Raw genomic sequence first — 20,102 nt, 5'->3', positions numbered from 1 at the left:
GAATCATTCATACATGTACATTTTAATATACAAAAGAAGTTAAAATGATGGTAGTGAGAAAGAGAAACCATTTTCTATGTGTATGTCTGTTTTTATTTCTAGGAACCTGGGGGAAGAGTGTGACGATGGAGATCTTCTGAGCGGAGACGGCTGCTCAAGGACATGCAACCTTGAGGAAGGCTTCAACTGTGCAGGTGAGTTTAGGAACACCTGTGCAGGCTCATGTCCCAGGTTTAGAGGTATCCTCATGTCTTATTTTTGTGAACTTGTGATATCCTGTACCGTACAGCTTAGTGATGATGATAATAAAGACAATGACATTTGATAGGTCTGTTGTGTGCCAGGCACTAATTGTTTCACATACATTATCTCATTTAATCCCTACTCTAAGTACAAGGTCACTAAACCGAGGACCAGGGACCTTAGGTATCTTGCTTTCTTTTATATAACTAGAGATGGTGACGTCAGAATTTGAGCCAAGGAGGTGTGGCTCTAGCATCTGCATGTTAAACCACTAGGTTATACTGCCCCCTAGATTAATGTCGCCAAGGATTTCTCCTGGATCCTCATGTCTAATATCAATGTCAGCAAAGTGGCCCAATCATTATGGATTCTATAGAAAAATAAGTTAAGGGATCATTCTAAGCCAAAGGGAGTGAGTGCTGTGTTTCACGGATAAGATCATGAAGCATGACTGCAGGCCATAACATTTCTTGATCTTGGAGAATCACTGGTAATGAGTTAGAATGAGGTGGCTTTGATCCTAGACTCCTGCCACTCAGAGAAGCCACCAAGCACACTTTTCCCAATTCTGATAAAAACTGTCATCAGCAGGCTTCTTAGAAGTAGACTGTCTTCCCGTTCCCATCTGCATACATTGTGTGATTGATTCTGTGGGCATAATCACTGAGCAAAGTTATTTAAATAAATAGTGCATTTAAAAGTATTTTCATGTCCCTAAATTTCAAGATAAAGTAGGCTATCATTATAATTATGTAGAATTTATTAAGGTGTTAAGTACTGTACAGAACACACAAATGCCCCTGCTCTCTAGAACAGAGTCGTAAAATCATAGGATCTTAGTAGTCTTCCATCCATCTAACAAGTATATGAGCCTAGAGACACCCTGCTCCCTGCCTGGATACAGGCCAGTGGTGACGTGCATCCAGCTTCCTTCTACAGCTCCTGAGAGATGGGCCCCTGTATGTAGGTCTTATTACACACTTCTAGCAGTGAATAGTGCACCTTGAACCATACTGTTCTATTTATTTTTTTATTTTTTAAATATATTTTATTGATTTTTTACAGAGAGGAAGGGAGAGTGATAGAGAGTTAGAAACATCGATGAGAGAGAAACATCGATCAGCCGCCTCCTGCACACCCCCCACTGGGGATGTGCCCGCAACCAAGGTACGTGCCCGCAACCAAGGTACATGCCCCCGACCGGAATCGAACCTGGGACCCTTCAGTCTGCAGGCCGACGCTCTATCCACTGAGCCAAACCGGTTTCGACCATACTGTTCTATTTAAAAATGGCTTTATCTGCCATTAAATTCTCCTCTCCTTGGTTTGGAAACTGAGGCTGGGAGCATTTCAGCCACTCATCCATAGCATTACAGCAAGGTCCCTGCAGACCCAGGCCCTGGACACAGCTTTCCTAATACTAGTCGGGTGCTTTCTTCTTGCTGCGAAATTGCAGAGGATCATTCCCCCTACACAGTTTGATTTGACTACCATTCAGAAATGCCTCCCCATTATTTTCCTTTCCAATCCAAATGCCTCATCAGGTGCTTAGGTTTCCAGACGCTTCCCCATTTACCCTGACCTGTCATGCGTCATGTGGTCAATGCCCAGAAAGGAACTCAAGACTCCAGATGTGGCCTGGATGTGCAGAATATGCCAAACCCACTACCTGCCCCCTTGTGCACACAACTATTTGTTAATCCCACCTCTGTTTGCAGCATCTCTTTTTGTCATACATAGAGGGTTTATATTGAACACACACAATAAGTCTCTCTCTCTCCTCTCTGCTCCCAAAACACTGTGCCTTCTCCAGTGCAGCTCAAATCTCATTTGACTTCAGAACCAACCTCACTTGATTGCTATCACATCTGATCCCTTTAAGTTTGCCTCATATTCCCTGAGTCTCTAACTCCAGTAAGATTACACCTAACTTTTACAGGGTGAAGTTAAACATGATATATTCCACAGTCAGACATCTGTTTTAGTGAGTAGTACATTTCTAGTAGGCTAAGCATATAGTTCTATTTCATTATTTCTCCAAAGATTAGGTTTGAATAAATTATTGTGAAATGTGTTTTAAAAGTCTCTGTTATTTTTTAGGTGGATTTGAAAAAGACAGAGGAAAAAATTTTAAGTACGTGATAAAAAAATATAGAGAAGCAAGAAGAAACAGTCACTGGTTAATAAGTAGAAAAACAAAACAAATATAAATATTATAAACAATATATACATTATAAAAGATATACATATATGTACTTATGTCTAAAATATATACATTTATGTACATAAATATGTATGTAGTATATGTATCTATTAATGAGAGGGAGAGAGAAAATCATCATGGGGAAGTCATTCTAAATACACATATATTGGCTTTGGGGAGTGATTTGAACAGGCCCTAGGTTTAATTAAATGCAGGAATTTAAAGCCCCAAATAGGTTTAGAACCAAGTCCTTGGAACAGTGGCTTATTCCTGGCAAGTAAAGCTCAATTTACCACAGAAGGATCTTAGATTTGAATAAATTATTAAGGAAAAATGATTAATAAACATGTTAATGAGCCATGAAAATTACTGGAAAAGCCTTGTGGAATTGCTGTGAAGAATTAAAATGACTGGTATAGTAATGGTACATTTCAGTAATGATGTATTGAGTGTGTACCTATGGGTTGCTTTAGTTTGAATCGTGATTTTGTTTTCATGTGCAGTTAAAGTAGAAGTGCAAAATTAGAATTGTGCTGCTAATAACAATTGTCCCACATTTTGGTAGAAAAAGCAGTAGAACTTAATAAATGGCTTTATGACTGCATCTCATTTTTCTACATTTGAAGCTAGTTTACAGAGCAATAGCTGAGTGCTATTCACTTAGAGCCCACAGCGGTTTGCCTAGCCGCAGTTTGCCGACCACTGACTTGGAGTTACCCTATGAGCGAGTATGGGACAGTCCTGTCTGAGCTTGAGGCAGGGTGGAGTAATGGGAACCCATTATCCCCATAATGTAAGCTTGGCTCAAATCCAAGCTCTATGGCTTATGAATCAAGGGACTTTGACAAATTACTTAAAATCACTGAGACTCAGGTTTCTTATTTATGAAAACATCAGAAAACACATACCTCACATGGTTGCTGTGATACTAAAAGAAACAGTAGGTAGTAACCCTTGTAAACCTGGAGCCCAAATTGTCCAATTTCAGATCAGTTGCATAATGAATTAAAAATGCACAATTCAGCAGTGAAAAGTAATTGAGAACCAATCCCTCAAATGCTTTAATATTTCAAAAACTATGAAAGGGACCCAAATACCTAAAACATCATATAATTTATTTAAATTCTCTTCCTTCTTTTATCCACTTTTCTAATACCACCAGGTTCCCCTAAATATCTTGCTCAGCTATTCCTCAAAATTTATTTCTTCATCCAGCCCACAGCCACTATTTTTCCTCCCTGTTTCTTCCCCCCGAATCCCACCCCTTTCTATACCTTTATTATATAGGTGGATTCTACCATTTTCCCAATTGAAAAGAATTCTGCTTCTTTAGGGGGGTGTGTGTGTGTGTGTGTGTGTGTGTGTGTGTGTGTGTGGTCTGCATGTTTGGGGTGGGCATTTAGACTGTCAACTATGGGATTCTCTAATGGGTTGGCAAAAAAATGTATTTTTACATGACATATAAAAACACACTTTCAAATGTCATATGATATTCTTTGGCAGGAGAGCCAAGCCTGTGCTATGTCTTTGAGGGAGATGGGATATGTGAACCTTTTGAGAAGGAAACCAGCCTCATAGACTGTGGCCTCTACACTCCCAGCGGATACCTGGATCAGTGGGCTACCCATGCTTACTCTGCTTATGAAGACAAGAACAAGTGTCCTGTTTCCTTGGTAACAGGAGAACCTCATTTCACTGTAAGTTAAGCGAGAAGAGTCAATCTGACAAAATTGTGAACTGACATTTTTCTCCTGACTTTGGCATCACATTTGGTCCTTACTGAACTAAGAATAAGATAAGCTAGTCTAGAAAAGCTTTTAGACTGGCAATCAAATCTTCCCCTCCTTCCCCCCAGGAACTCTCGTCAGTTTTCATCTGACTATGCAGTGGTTGGCTTCCAGGTATACAAAACCAACTTAAAATGAACCTTAGAAGTACACATATTAGAAATTACACTTGGGCTTTGTGTTTGAGAGAATTTATTTTAAAAGAAGAAGAAGCAGGAAAGAGTCTGAGTTGTTGGATTATACTACCAGATCCACCAGTATAACTATTACTATTACTATGTGACGTTTGAAAAGTCACGTAACCTCTCTGTGCCCCAGTTTTCTCATACATAAAATGGGTATATTAATTGTTTTGCGTTCAACTCAATGATTTACTACAAAGATCAAATAAAATTTTAAAAGTATATATTAAAGCCCTAACTGGTTTGGCTCAGTGCGTAGAACATCAACCTGTGAACTCAAGGGTCCCGAGTTCAATTCTGTTCAAGGGCACATGCCCAGGTTGCGGGGTTGCAGGCTCAATCCCCAGTAAGGGGGCGTGCAGGAGGCAGCCAATAAATATTCTCTTTCATCATTGATTCTCTCTCTCCCTCTCCCTTCCTCTCTGAAATCAATAAAAATATATTAAAAAATAAAATATATGTTAAAGAGCAAAATATAATTTGATTTAAAGAATTCTTATTATTGAAGAAACTCTGGAGTTAGTATTAAGAACAAATCTTTTGTGTACATTTTTTTTTTAGAATATCCATCTAAATAAATAGGAGAACCTCTGAGGACTATAAATATTGACTTCTATGAATTATAGTTGAATATTGAAAAGCAGATTTAAGAGCTTGGCTGTTAGCTATTATTTCAGGTGTGTCTGTTGCCAAATAAACTCTTCCATTCATCATAACAATGGGTAATACATTTCTTTCCAGAGAAGTGAGATTTAATGCTCTAAGTATTTTAGGCCAGGGTGAAATCCCTGGATTTTAGACTTGTGGAGACATCCCCAGGAGATTGAGGGACCAACTAAGGTTCCCGCTCCAGTTCTGGAAACTCGTCAAAGACCCAGATGTCTCCTGGGGTCTAGTTCTTTGCATCCTTGGCTTGCAACTTTCTTCCTTTTGCTGGTAAAATGATTGCTGTTCTTCAAGGCATGAAGTAGGCATTTCAAGAAGGAAGAAGGGAAGTAAGTGCAGGCTAGCATCTATTATTTTTATTGGGAAAATGGCAGCTTTCCTGGAAGTTCAACACTGTAGACTTCCACCAACATCTTATTGGTCAGATCCAGGTCACTTAATCACTCTTAATTGTAAGGGACCCTGAGGAGATGAGCATTTATAGTGAGATACACTGTCCCCTGAAACAAAACTGGAGTTTGTTAATATAAAAGTAAGGGGAAATAGATATGGATAGGCAATTAGCCATGTTGGCCCCACTCCCTCAACCCAATTCTGGCATTTTTCTCAAGAGTTCTGGTGCCCAGGAAGCCAGGAAAGTTGGGAGGTTCTTAGTGACAGTTTTTTAAAGTGGCTTTTAGTCTAGTGGTCCTTCTTCCCTAAGTGAAGTGGGAGAAGTTTCTCACCTCTGGCTCCTTTGCCCATCTGAATGCTCAGCAGTTCCCTGACTCAGTAGCCTCTCTCCTATGGCAAGTAGGTCCTGCAAGGTAAAGATCTAACCATCATCCTGGACACAATTTCCTGGCTAATTCCAGAAACAGTTGCCTTGAATGTGCCAGGACTATTTTTGGGCAAGATCCCCTGGTTGATGGTGGGCTGAGAGTTGGCACATGTGTTTTTCTATCCAGGCAAGTTCTTTCTGGAGGCTAATGGAGATGGCTGAGACATTCCTCTACACCAGGGGTCCTCAAACTACGGCCTGCGGGCCACATGCAAATACAAATATTGTATTTGTTCCCCTTTTGTTTTTTCACTTCAAAATAAGATATGTGCAATGTGCATAGGAATTTGTTCATAGTTTTTTTTTTAAACTATAGTCCGGCCCTCCAATGGTCTGAGGGACAGTGACACCGTTCCCCGGCCCAAAATGGTTGTCTTCCCCTGCTCTACACCAGTGGTTCTCAACCTTGGCTGCACATTAGATTCACATGGGAATCTTTTTAAAATCCTCATTTCTGGGCCTCATTAGATTCCCAGGTGATTCTAATGTGCAGCCAAGGTTGAGAACCACTGGTCTACACTGAGAAAAGTGTTCTGCCAATAATGCAACTATTAGACACTCAGAGAAAAGGAAAAGTTTGGCTTTGAGCTGGAGAGTTTCCTTGTCTAATCTCTCATCCTCCACATTTAATTTTTGGTTGAAATTGCATTTCAGGTTTGCACATCCTACCATCCAGATTTACTGAACCACCGTCCCCTTCCTGGCTGGCTTCCCTGTGTCCCCAGTGGAAACAGATCTCGGGAGGAAGGCAGTGAGCAGCTAGAAGGTAGTCTGGAGAGAGAGGATGAGGTTTGGCTCAAAGTAAGTGGCCCATATGTGTGTGTGTGTTTTGTTTATGAAAGCTGCAGATAGATTGTGCATGTGTTTATACACATGTATGCATACATGTGTGCACATATGTGTATGTGTGTGTTTAAACATGATTCATTGGAATGGCTTGTCAGAATATTTCCTTTTGTCATCTCAGTGTGTTTACATTTTGGATTTGTTTTCACCTCTTTTTGAAATTTATGCTTCTTTTTAAGTAGTTTATTGAAGTGTGACATACAGGTAAGTGCCAAGATCAGAAATGCACAGATGAATGAATTTTTGCCAAGTATACACTCTAACCACCACACAGATCAAGAAATAGAACATTAGCCCTAACCGGTTTGGCTCAGTGGATAGAGCGTCAGCCTGCGGACTTGAGGGTTCCAGGTTCGATTCCGGCCAAGGGCATGTACCTTGGTTGCAGGCACATCCCCAGTAGTGGGTGTGCAGGAGGCAGCTGATCGATGTTTCTCTCTCATCGATGTTTCTAACTCTCTATCCCTCTCCCTTCCTCTCTGTAAAAAAAATCAATAAAATATATTTAAAAAAAGAAACAGAATATTAACATCACCTGCAAAAGGTTCTGTTATTCTCCTCAGTTATTACGCCACAGAGATTTTTACTATTTGGACTTTTAGCACGGTAGGTTAGTTTTGTCTGGTTTTAAACTTCTTGTAAGAACCTTTATAGTATGTACTTTCATCATTACAATGTCGCATTCCAGTGCAGAGATACATCACACTTTATCCATATTGATGAGCATGTGGATTGTTTTTAGTTTTTCTCTATTATATTACAAACTAGAGGCCCAGTGCATGACATTTGTGCATTGGGGGGGGGGGTGTCCCTCAGCCCGGCCTGCGCCCTCTTGCAGTATGGGACCCCTCAGAGGATATCTGCCTAAGCCGGCAGTCAAACATCCCCCAAGGGGTCCTCAGTGCTGCCGCAGAGGTGGGAGAGGCTCCTGCCACCACTGCTGCACTCGCCAGCGTAAGCCCAGCTTCTGGCTTAGCGGCACTCTCACTGTGGGAGCGCACTGACCACCAAAGGGCAACTCCTGCATTGAGTGCATCATAGCCACCAGTTGTTCTGGTCATTCCATCATAACAGTCGCTGGGCTTTTATATATATATAGATAGTTCTGCCATAAACTTTCTGTACACTACTTGTGGTGAATGTACAGAACTAGTTGAGTGTATTTAGAACTGCTAGATCATAGATAGGCAATTGACCAGCTTCAATAGATAATACCACTTATTTTTTCACAGTAGTTGTACTGCCATCAGAGGCTTATGAATATTGCAATTGCTTCACATTTTAACCAAATGTGGTACCTGACACCTTAATTTCAGCCATTCTGAAATTAAGGGCATGTAAAGGATCCCCCTCTGGTTTCAATTTGTTTTGCTTATTCATTTTTTTATTCTGTTCTCCTGATCTGTATGTTCTTGCATCAACATTACACTCTTACTTCCTGAATGTTTTTGATGAGTCTTAAAATCTGATAATGTAAGTTCTAAACTTTCTTTTTTCCTTTAAATTTCCATATACATATTATAATCAGCTTCAGTTCCACATGTGAAAAAAATAATCTGATGCAATTTTAATTGGGATTTCATTGAATTTATGTCAATTTGGGGAGAGATTGCTCTTTTTAACATATTATTCTTCTAATATGTTGTTTCAGTTAATTAAATCTTTAGTTTCTCTTAACATTTTATAGTTTTCAGTCAAAAGGCAGTTTTTATTCTATCAAATGCTTTTCTGCATCTGTGATGTTCTTATTATTTTCTCCTTTGTCCTGTCACTATCTTGACTTTGATAAACTTTTAAATGTGAACCAATCTTACACACTTGGAACAAAAATAACAACTTGAGGGTGATGTGATGTATAATCCTTTGTCAGTAATTTGGGAAATGATTTTGTGGATATTTTAAGTGATTTTTCATCTATGTTCATTACAGCTTGGCTCCCAATTTTCTTATAGTTTACCATTTTGTCAGGTTTTATGATGAAGGCTAGATTTTACTTCCAAAAATAAGTTTTCTTTTTCTCCAATTTTTTGGAATATTTTATGCAAGGTTGGTATTAATTTGGGAGGTATTCATTAGTGACGCTATTTGAACCTGGAGTTTTCTTTGAAGAAAAATATTTATCCTTTTTAAGCTTTCAAGATTATAAAATAATTCTGAGGGTTTTTTTAAGGTGATTTTTTTTTTGCACTGATTCCCTCTGGGCATCTCCATCCTTTTTGTCAGCACCACTTCTTTTTCACATTGACAAGTTCAAATTCACTGAGCTCCTCTGGCTGGACACTTAGAATCTCTCCAATGGCAGTGGCCCCAGCATTACCGCAGTCAGCTATTACTTCTATAACTCTGTTTACCTTTAATTCAGATTTCACCTCCACCATTATCTTTTCTTTTTTTGTTGTTCTGTTTGTTTGTTTGCTGCACTTTTATTCTTGTTGGCAACTTTCCTCTTCTGATTATCAATTTTTGTAAGATGCCTGTGGTTTTATCACTGGGAGATGGGGGCAACACAACTACATACTTTTCTGTCTCTGTATGAACCAAAGGGCAGGGATACAGTCATCAATCTGTGATAGACTTTGAAAGAAGTGATGGAATTGGTCACTGATCATGATTGTTCTAGTAGTTTTTTGGTGGAATCTTTAGGGTTTTCTATATACAGTTTCATGCCATCTATAAATAGTGACAGCTTTCCTTCTTCTTTCCAATTTTGATGGCTTTTATTTCTTCTTCTTGTCTGATTTCTGTGGCTAGGACTTTCACTACTATGTTGGATTAGAGTGGCAAAAGTGGACACTCCTGTTTTATTCTCGATGCTCACCCCTAGAGTGCCGGGGAGCACGATCGTGCTCCTGTCTTTCACCAAAAGTGCTGGGAACGCTATCAAAGCTTCGAAATGGCGTCCAGTTCTAAGTCTGCTTTCATTAGTGATGATGATATTGCTAAATATGTCAATGTAGTAAAGGTTTCCTTAAGTTTTTGAATATGTAACTTCATTTACTGGCGATTCATAATTTTTTTCCTAAGCTGCTGTAAAATCAGCAAAAATGCCTTGGCAATTTTAGCATAGTTCCTAGGATATTGGTTGGCACTCAGATGGTTAAGGGACATGCTGTAGTTTTTGTCCTTTGAGTACGATGCTGGCTATGTATTTCTATAACTTTCACTATATAAATATACTTAGTAGAGAATGTCTCCCCTTCATTGTTGGCACATGTTAAAAATTGCATTAGCTATTATTTATGAACACTTACTTTTCCATGTAAATTTCAGAATAAGCCTTAGATAACTTCTTCTGCTTCTTGAAAAACATACTGGTATATGTGAGCGGAAATAATCAAACACTTTATTTTCATCAGTTGACATAATCACGTGATTTTTCTCCTTTGATCCATCATTATGTTGAATCACATCGATAGATTTGTTTTACTTTTTAGATATCAAATCATTTTTACCTTCATGAAGTAAACTTGTTTTTTTTTTTAAATATACTCTTGGATTTTATTGGTTAATTTTTATTTTAGATCTTTGCATTTGTTTTCTTATGTGGAATTAGTTTATATTTTTCTTTTTTGAATATTCAGATTATACAAGCCTTATAAAATTAGACAGTTTCCCCTTTTTCTAATTTTCTGAAATGACATGTATCAAATAGGAGTTACCTGTTCCTTCAAAATTTGGCAGAACCCACTTATAAAACCAATTGGGCCTGGGCTTCTTAGAGAAAAGATGTATGATTGTCATTTAAATGATTTTGGCTTTTATTAAAATATTAACTTTTTCATTTCTAATTTTGGACTATTTGATATTTCCATAAATGTATTAATTTCTTCCACATGTTCAAATTTAGTACTGATAGTTGTTCATAATGTATTTTTATATTAGCTACAGTTATCAGTCCCTTTATATTACATATTTTTGGACTTTCTTTTTCTCTTTTTTTCTCCTTGATTACTCGTGCCTGGGATTTCTTCAAAACTAGTTTTCAGTTTTCTTTCTTTTATCATTCTAGTTTGATAACTCACTGATTTCTATTCTTATCTTTAGCATTTCTTCTCTTCCGGTGTCTCTGGATTTACACCTGCATTCTTTGTTACCTTCTTGTATTGAATCCTTGAACAATAATCCTTCATTGTTCCTTAATTTCCACCCTCAAAGTATACCAATAATTGTAGCCTATGAATGTCAGCATACAGAACTTTCATTATCAATATGCCCTAAGTATTTTAAAATATCTCATAATTTCTTTTTAAAATCATGGGTTTTTAAAAGCATTTTGTTTGTTTCTAGCACTGATTTTTCAGACTATCACAACTTTATTGTGCTAGCTGTGTGTCATTACGGAGATTTTTATTTTTCCTCTTCTTCTTGGACCTACATTTTATTAGGAAGCACTAAATAGTGAGCCTTTATTCATTCAGAAATTAAGGACCAGTTTGTGTTAGAAATGTGTATTCTCTATTTGTTGGTCAAAAAGTGTCTACCCACCTTAACATTTCTCTTTCTCTAGTTTGTTAAAATTATCTATAATATCCTTCCCTCCATTCCTTTATTCTTTTTTATTAGTGTTCTCTGTTTTTCTTTATTTGATCTGTTCTTTTCTTTTATTGTGCATTCTTATACTTTTCAACTTCAGATTGCAGAAAAAAATATTTCAGATAAACAGCGAATAAATTTTAAGTGTAAATAAGTCCTACTTTATATTTAAGACATACTTATGTTAAAAAAATTACTCGTTGCTCTGATATTAAAATTTTGTTTTTGTTTGTTTTTCCTAAATCAGACAATCCTTCTAATTCTTTTTAATTTTATCAGTCAGGTGACAATACTCTATTTAGAGATTACTTCAACCATCCAGAAAAACATCCAAACTTCATGATTTAGTAAAAAAAAAAAAGCGCTTATGTGTAGAAGGCATCAAGTCCAATTATTACTTTGAATTTTTTGACTTTATTCATAGGAAAGTTGACTAGACCCTTTGTTAGAGACTGTTTACTTTTGCATGGAATTCTAACTATATTAGTTTTCTGAATTTTCAGTCTGGCATAGAAAAGGAGCAACAAATTAGTAGGGAATTTAAAAATTGGGAGGAAACATGTACTCAGAGAAACAGTATTTAAAACACTGTCTTTGCCACTAACCAGTCAAGAGACTTTCATAAATCATATAATTTTCTTGGGCACCAGTTTTCTTAGCTTTAAAATGAAGTGTTTGGACTAAACAATTCATTCCAGGTCTGCATTTTATTTTAAGCTTGATGGTATATTTTAAAAAATGAGATAAACACATATTATTAATAAGAGAACAGTCTTAGGTCATCAGATGCTAAGGGCAAAGATAGTTATATCCATTGATGGCTTTAGGGCCTTGCTGCTCAACATACAGTTGGCATCCAAGAGCATTTGTGGCACCCAGAGCAAGATAGAAATGTAGAATGTCAGCTAGCTAGAGAATTCTCTATTTAGGAAGGCAGGATTTCTAGTATATGTTGGAATTATTTCCGGACACGTGATTGAAATTTCTAAAAAGCTTTTGCCTTTCAAAAGAAAATCTTCTGTTTGGAAAATTAACCTATGCAGTTCCCCGCATTGCCTGGGGAATCCCAAGAAAGCAACGATGACTGTGTATATATGATTTTTTATTTTTATCCCAACCTAGCCTGGTATATTGAAAGAGGAAGGGCATGTCCCTGTGCCTACACAGTTAATCCCCAGAGAGTAAAGCACTCATTGTCCACTTTCCTATCTGATTACTGCTAATCTAACTTTTTATTGATTTTCATGGAAGCTGTTACAGGCTTAGACATGACAACTGAGCAGACTCCCAGTATCATGAATAATTGAGATAGCACTTTTTTTTTTTTAACCAGAAGGAAGCTTGCCTGATTCTTCAGAGTGCTCCTTCATCCCCTCACCTATGCATTCTTGTTCCCAAGAGGACTCTCTCCATCTATATTCCATAATACCTTGTCTCTTGCTCAGACTTTGTCAAAAGAGGAGTTTCCCCAAGATTCAGACTCTGAGATGAAGTGTTCCATGCAAAGATTGATCAAGAACTTTCCTTGGGATCAACAGCCATAGGGGAGTGAAATAAATAGGAGTAGGCAAAGGGAAAAATAGCCACATGAAGCCATCAGCATCCCATTCCACAGGAGCTGGGATAGTGCTTTTGAATTGACCCACCTATATACCACTCACGTCTATCAAAAGGCCATTGGACAGGGATTTCTCTCCTCTCCTCCATTCCAGCAAAGTGGCCTGACCTTGTAATGGTTTTCTTCTCTGAGGCCAGTTTCCAGAAACAGAGTGCTCAGTCATGAAGGAGGGAGTCTGGGACAGACCACAGTCTTCACTAAAGATTTGGTGTTGTCTGTTTCTGATACCCCCCAGTCCCACGAGTTCTAACACGGAGTCTCTACATATTTAGCCCTAATGTCTAAAATCACAGATGAGGAAAATTCTTAGGAAGAATTGAGCCAATGAGTTGATTCTGATCCGAAACCTTCCACTGACTTGCCAAAGCACACGTTTCAAATGTCTCCCCTTGGACAGTGAGGGTCATCATGGTGGTTCCCTGTTAACTTTACAGAATGACCTCACGCTTCTGAAAAAAAGAGCCACATAAGCTCACGGTGTTTATAGCCTCACTTGTACTCTGAAGGAACAACACAGGAAATCACCTGGGTTTTGACCAATACCAAGAGAGAGAGGGGTTTGGACAAGGGAATGAAGTTAAACTAGGTTCAAAACTCCCTCGCATTTTGACTCACATCCTCTGGTATGGAGACTGCCAAGACAGCTCAGTGGCAAGAGGCTAGTTGCCTCACACCTTTCTTTTATCTGTTAAATTTGGATTTCAGCTGAATTCCCTAAAACTTTGAAAGTTAATCTCTCCCTTGTCAAATTTCTGAAATCTACACAGACTGCAATGTTATCAGGGGGATCCATATAATATTTCCAATATTTGATCATTTTTCATCTACAAAAAGACATATGAGTCAACCAGTAGTGCAGGAGTTCTTAATTTCTTTTGACAACTTCCCTCCCAGTTGGACTGCTAATGGCTTTCAAAGGGTTCTATTAGCTCTTTGAAATTGAATGAAACTTTTAGGCCTATGTGTTTGTGTGACTTCATTTTGGGAGGTAGAAGGGACACAAATGTCAACACATTTTCTAAGGAATCTGTGATTTCCTGTGCACCCCAAATTAACAACCATTGGGCAGTCAAAAGAATACAGAACAAAGTTGGAAACCTAAATTCCTGCCTCTCTGCATTTAGCTAGAGGAAGTCACTTAAGCTACCAGAATCCTGCTTTTTCCATGTCTATAATATAACCTTTATATTCTGGGGATATTATAGAACAAAAATCTCAAATAGGAGTAGAAACCCAACAAGCCTGATGGAGGCTCTGGCACAGCATGGGATCACACTTGGCAAACTGTCAAGTGCGACACAACCAGATTGGATGTCTGCCCACCTCATCCTACTCAAGGGCCTCCCCATTCTCTCTGGGTCAGGAAGTGCCATAGATCAATGAAGATTAAAAGGCACAGGAAAAATAATAACAACCCTGTAACTAACCAAAAGCATCCTAAAACCTCAAAGAAGATTCTTTTCAAGTTTGTGGTATAGTTTCAGGGTCTACTCTCCAGTGACCACCACAGAGGATGACCTGGAAGTTGAAATGCTTGGCTTGGGAGTATATTGTTTCTACCCAGCAGACACATTGAAGAGGGTTTCTTAAGCCCAAACAGTTCTGTGCTAGGGAAACATTCTTTCAGCTTTTCCCTCATGAGTGGCCAAAAGTTAGAGCTGGTGGTTAATATGCAAGCTTTGGATGAAAAAGCAACTGAGAGTGTGGGACTGGTTTTCTACTTCTGTCCATAACTATCCGTCCGTCCATCCATCCACCCAGCCAGCCATCCTTCCAATTTATGTTTTCTCTGTTTCAAAGTATTTTGCAATGGATTCACTGAGCTAATTTCATTGACAATGCCTCTGTCTTGAGAATATTACGCAGTCCCGATAATCACTCATTTTTCTAAAAGATCTCACCTCCTTTCTGATGTCCACCTATAGTTTTCCTTCTTCATAAGAGCCATGTTCAAATTCATTTTATGTCGCCCATGTATTACATGAATTTAGTCTCCTTGTTAAGACAAATAATAAAACCTTATAGATAAAGCTACAATTCTCTTGCCCTCTTGGCATCTTGCTGTTTTATTCTCTTGGGGCATGCCAGATGCTCCTTTCAGAACTGAGTAATCTCCCTAAAGGTGTACCTGAGGTGCTTTGTCCTGAAGGGGGTAGGTCCAGCTATTCAGACAATGCACTTTGTGTGGCAGTTAGAAGGGTGTCCTACTTGTAATGCCAAAGTTGGCATGGGGGTAGAATTAGTAAAAGCTTCATGTGGCCAAATTTTCTGCTTCAGTCACTGACTATCTTTCATATCTAGGGATACAAAATTCACTATTTATTTTTTATGAAGTAAACATAGTTTGGACTATTATATGTATTAAAATAGCTGTGACTTGGCTATGGAAAGATAACTTTTAAAAATATTCTGTGTTTGAATAAGGAATACACATTTAATATTCTAATTTACTGTAAATTCTAGAAGTTTATATGTATAACACAAGTATGTTATATATGTGTGTGTGTGTGTGTGTCTGAGAGAGAGGGAGGGAGGGAGGGAGAGAGAGAGAGAGAGAGAGAGAGAGAGAGAGAGAGAGAGAGAGAGAGAGAGAGAGAGAGAGAGAGAGAGAGAGAGAGAGAGAGAGAGAGAGAGAGAGAGAGAGAGAGAGAGAGAGAGAGAGAGAGAGAGAGAGAGAGAGAGAGAGAGAGAGAGAGGAACATCAATAATAAGAGAGAATCACTGATCAGCTGCATCCTGCATGCCCACTACTGGGGATGGATTCTGCAACCCGGGCATGTGCCCCAACCTGAAATTGAACCATGACCTCCCGGTTCATAGGTCGACACTCAACCACTGAGGCACACAGGCCAGGCAAAAGTAGGTTTTTAATAACTGTATATTGAACTGAATTTCCTGAAAAGTCTCATAAAAGAGTTATATATGTGTATATAATGTATTTTTCATAGATTCCACTTATAGAGATACATTCCAAACCAAGAGCCTCAAATATTGCCAGTTTCTATGGAAGTAGAACCTAGAGTAGCAACTCACATTTCTATAAGGACCAATTTAAAATAGTATATACAGTTCAGAAAATCACAATTCTCTAGATACTAAATGCGGATATATATTTCATTTAAAAATTTTATTTTTTTATCCTTGTCTTCCTGAAGTATAAACAAAATAGAAATATTTTTTTTGAAATAAGAATTATTGAACATTGAGCCCTTACTAGATGATAAACATTGTTCTATGCGTTTTCAGATGATTTCATCTCATCTTCATAGTAGCCTCGTGAGATTGGTAGTATGTCTGTTTCTCAGGTGTGGGGAAGAGGGACCTTAGGCTTAGAGAGGAGAGATGATGGGTTGCTCAGATTTACCCAGAGAGTTAAGCGGGAGCTCAGAATCAAACCCAGGGGTCTGCCTAGCCAGCCCTCTCTCTAGAATGGTGAACATAGTTGGTCCATTTTATCCCACTCAGATTGATTAGACACATGTGTGCAGATTCAAACTAACCTCTGATTTTGAGGGCCCAACAGCTGTATGAGAGAGTTAGTACTTACTTGCTGCTGTTAGGGAGCCTATTTGTTGTTTAGATGAGAATGGAATTTAGTTCCCTCTTCTGTGTCGCTCTGAGAAGAGATACCCGAGTGGGCATCTTATACCTTTATCAGATCCTTGCCTTTCTTTGCTTTGTTTATCTCTGCTTTCCGCTGCCTCTGTCTCCTTTGTAAGTCTCACCTGTGTTTTTTCTGCTAGAGCCAGGGCCTGGAAATCCTGGCACAGTCACATTCCACAAATTGAGGCTCAGAGAGGGACACTGCCACCAGGAGCTGCCTCCAGGGTTCAAAGTGATTGTTATTCAAAGACCCTTAGAGCAAGGAGACACATTTCTGGAAGATGTAAAATGAGTTGGAGGTTTTGGGAACAGGCCCTCAGGACAGAGAAATCCACACCATCAGACCTACCCCAATTAGTTTCATGTGGGTGGTGTCTACGTGGGACCCTAACTGAAGGTGGGAAACTGGCTTCTTGTTCCTTATTGAATCCACCCCACTCTTCAAGTCTGAGGCCTTTGGGGAAAAGCCACCAGGTCCATGTTTAGACTCTGTTGGTTCCTGGTTCAGGAAACAACCCAGAACTTTCTTCCAGCACTCGGTCTCTTTTGTGGTGTGTGAAAAGGAAGAAGTTGTGGGCGTTCCCAGGGGACTTTGATGTCCTTTGCAGCTAGAGTTGAGGGCTTTGCGAGAAGCGAGGCTATTGGTTACCTTACCGTGTGTTTCATGTCTAGCCCTCATCCAGCCAGGGACAAAGGACCTCATATTGCAAGCCATACATAATCTATGGGTCTGGATATTTCTTAAGTTGTAAAGGAATATTTATTACGTCAAAGAGGGGAAATGAAAAAGGGAGGAAAGACACTGTAAAAAGAGAGTGTTGCTGGTCTTTCCCTCAAAGGAGGAGAGGAAGAAGGGAGACTTGTGCTCCATCAACCACTGCAAATCATAAAATCCCCCTAATTAAGCCAGCAGTGCAAATGAACACTATAAACACACCACCAAGACTTGGGGAAATTTAGTCTGCGGACAAGGAAGAATTCTCGTGAAAATGGAAAACATGATTTACTTTTGAGAGGAGGTCCCTGCCATTCCATGTGGACCTCACTTTTACTCCAGGGACAGTTTTCCTGGGCTTCATCACCTTCAGAACCTGAAAAAAAAGCTGGAAATGTACACAGGTTCTAACAATGTAACTCCCAGATAACACCAGGAAAGGTGGAATTCCTTCTCAACAGAAATTAAGAGCAATGTTGAACATACCATACAATATATAGATGATACACTATAATGTTGTACCACTGAAATCTATGTAATTTTATTAACCATTGTCACCCCAATAAATTCAATAATAAAAAAGAAGAAAAAGAGAGTCAAATCCACTTATGGTGTCCTAGTATGTCCCTACTTTATTTGCTATATAAAAGGGTATTTAATTGTCCTTCTACAGACTAAAATCATTCTGCAATCAGTAAACAAATATCTGGAATATGTATGTAATCCAAAGGGTAAATAAATAAAGTCCTATATCGAAAAATAAAAGCTCCCCTGTGAAAATCAGGAGAAAAAAGAATAATGTTAAGCTATAGGAAATTAAAATTACCACCTCAAATGATTTCAGTGTAAAAAAGCAGCTCTCCAGGTCATCCCCAATTCTATGATGTTTTCTTTCATATTAAAGGATTTCCAGGGATAAGACTTCCATAGTTCACTCTGAAAGACTATTTGATTGTTAATCAGCCTAACCATGGAGGCATATTCTTTATAAATAACTAGGTTTTTTGTGCCTCAGTGTTGGCTTATTTTCCAGCCAAGGATAGGACATACATACTTGGCGCACCAGGAGACCCACATAAGAATAAACAGTTCGGCAGCTTCTAATATCGCACACAACAGGCTCCGCAATAACCTCTCCCCCATGTCAGAGTTCATGTACTAAGTGGGAGGTTCTGATAAAAATGTTAGGAGAAGATGGGGCGGTGGGGAAGAATAATTAGCTGGCTGGTCCAGAGCAAAACATTAGCTCAGTGACCGTCTTTGTCCACTACTCTCACTGTGGAAACAAGGAGGTATTGGCTGGTCCTGTGGTGCCTTATTGTCTCTTTGAATGATCTTTCTGAGGCATTTAAAGAAAGACTGGTTGAAGCAAAAAAGAAACAGTTGAGGCCAGAAGTCCCAGAAAAAGATGGGAAGCTCAGTAGCTGAAAGTTATCTTCTTTCCATCTAATTTTATTTAACTTTTGCTGCGACTTTGGACATCTTTGTGTGCCTACTCCACATTCTTCTCATTTGTAAGGGAGAAGGGAGCTCTTACTTAATGTGTTTTGATAGACCAATGGAGATAATGGCTCACACATATCTGTGCTTATGCCTAGGTGTGTTTCAGTAGACCAGGAGTGGCCACAACCATTTTTATTTTCTTGACGTCTGATGGCCTGGTATCTGGGAAACGTCAGCGGCCCACAGTGACCGTCCACCTGACTGATATCAGTGGAAACAACCACTCTCTTGGTGAGTCTGACAATAGGTCTACTAGAGGACAATCCATAGACCAGGAGTCCGCTCCCTATCTGCCTCTGATATTGTTTGGGACCTTAGGCATGTTACACAGCTATTGAGAAGTTAAAATGAATACTAGATATGAAAAAAATGGTGCTACATTAGTGATTTTCAACCTTTTTCATCTCATGGCACACCAAAAAAAAAAAATACTTTTTTGCCAATATGACCAAAAAGAAAAAAGGTATAATTTAGATTCATCCACACTGGATGGCTACTGTGTTGGCTGTTGTCATTTTTTTCATTTGACAATCTGAGAGATAAGAGGTCAGTGCCTCTGACTAAAATAGTCAGGTATTGCATGGTTTAAAAATTCTTGCAATACACCGGTTAAAGGTCGCTGAGCTACCTGAATGGCTTAACATATGATTTATGTCCTTATTTCTCTCCAGGAATCTATGAACTGTCATGCCAACATAACCCACTGGTTGTCAATGTGACCCTTCACCCGAATGTCCTCTCCCACCTTACCGCCTCTGTGCTGCTGAATTTCTCATCCCCATTCATAGGCATCTCAGCAGTGGCTCTCAGGACAGCCTCCCACCTGAATCCTTCACTTCCTAATGACTGCGTCCCAGAGCATGAGGGGCAAAATCATCAGGGACAGAGGTACAAAGTCCTCTTCTTTCCTTTCTTTTCCACGTAGCTGTGATGAGATGCTATCAGTTCCATACGAAGCATTGTGTATGCAGTGGGTGCTTAATCACTGACTATAAAAAGGGGCTAAGAACTGCTAAAAAGACATAAGAAGTAAGCAAAGAACCATTGGTAGAAGGCCCATTTGGGTTTTATATTTTGTTTTTCATTTCTTTACTGAGCATAATATTTTATGTAAATATTTAACATCTTTACAAGGTCTTAAAATATTTTTTATGTATAAAACCACTGCCTTTAAATTAATCTTGTTATATAAACTGCCAAAAATTTGTGGCCAAAAACCCAGTGTTCCCTAAGCAGTCTATGCTTTCTCACTTGCTCCCACCTGAACAGTGTATTTAGCAGGGCTAACAGTTTCCAAGGCGTGTGATATAATCAAGTAGAGTTACATATGGAAAGCAAGAATATGTTAGCTACATGTGTCTTTTTGAGGACATCTGTGTTTGT

General features: G+C 38.8%; 1 protein-coding gene across 1 annotated transcript in view; it reads left to right on the top strand.

The window, feature by feature from the left end:
• Positions 1-20,102, top strand: part of PAPPA2 (pappalysin 2) — a 226,291-nt gene that overhangs the window by 120,550 nt on the left and 85,639 nt on the right. Inside the window, exons 9-13 of the mRNA XM_006754525.2 lie at positions 103-194; positions 3,950-4,143; positions 6,556-6,702; positions 18,815-18,950; positions 19,391-19,607. Coding sequence (XP_006754588.1) covers positions 103-194; positions 3,950-4,143; positions 6,556-6,702; positions 18,815-18,950; positions 19,391-19,607 — 786 coding nt within the window. The remainder of the gene's footprint in view (positions 1-102; positions 195-3,949; positions 4,144-6,555; positions 6,703-18,814; positions 18,951-19,390; positions 19,608-20,102) is intronic.

This window comes from Myotis davidii, unplaced genomic scaffold, assembly GCF_000327345.1.
Source record: "Myotis davidii unplaced genomic scaffold, ASM32734v1 scaffold591, whole genome shotgun sequence".
NCBI classification, from domain to species: Eukaryota; Metazoa; Chordata; class Mammalia; order Chiroptera; family Vespertilionidae; genus Myotis; species Myotis davidii.
The sequence above is the reverse complement of the archived record's forward strand: the minus strand, read 5'-3'. Positions and strand labels throughout refer to the sequence as shown.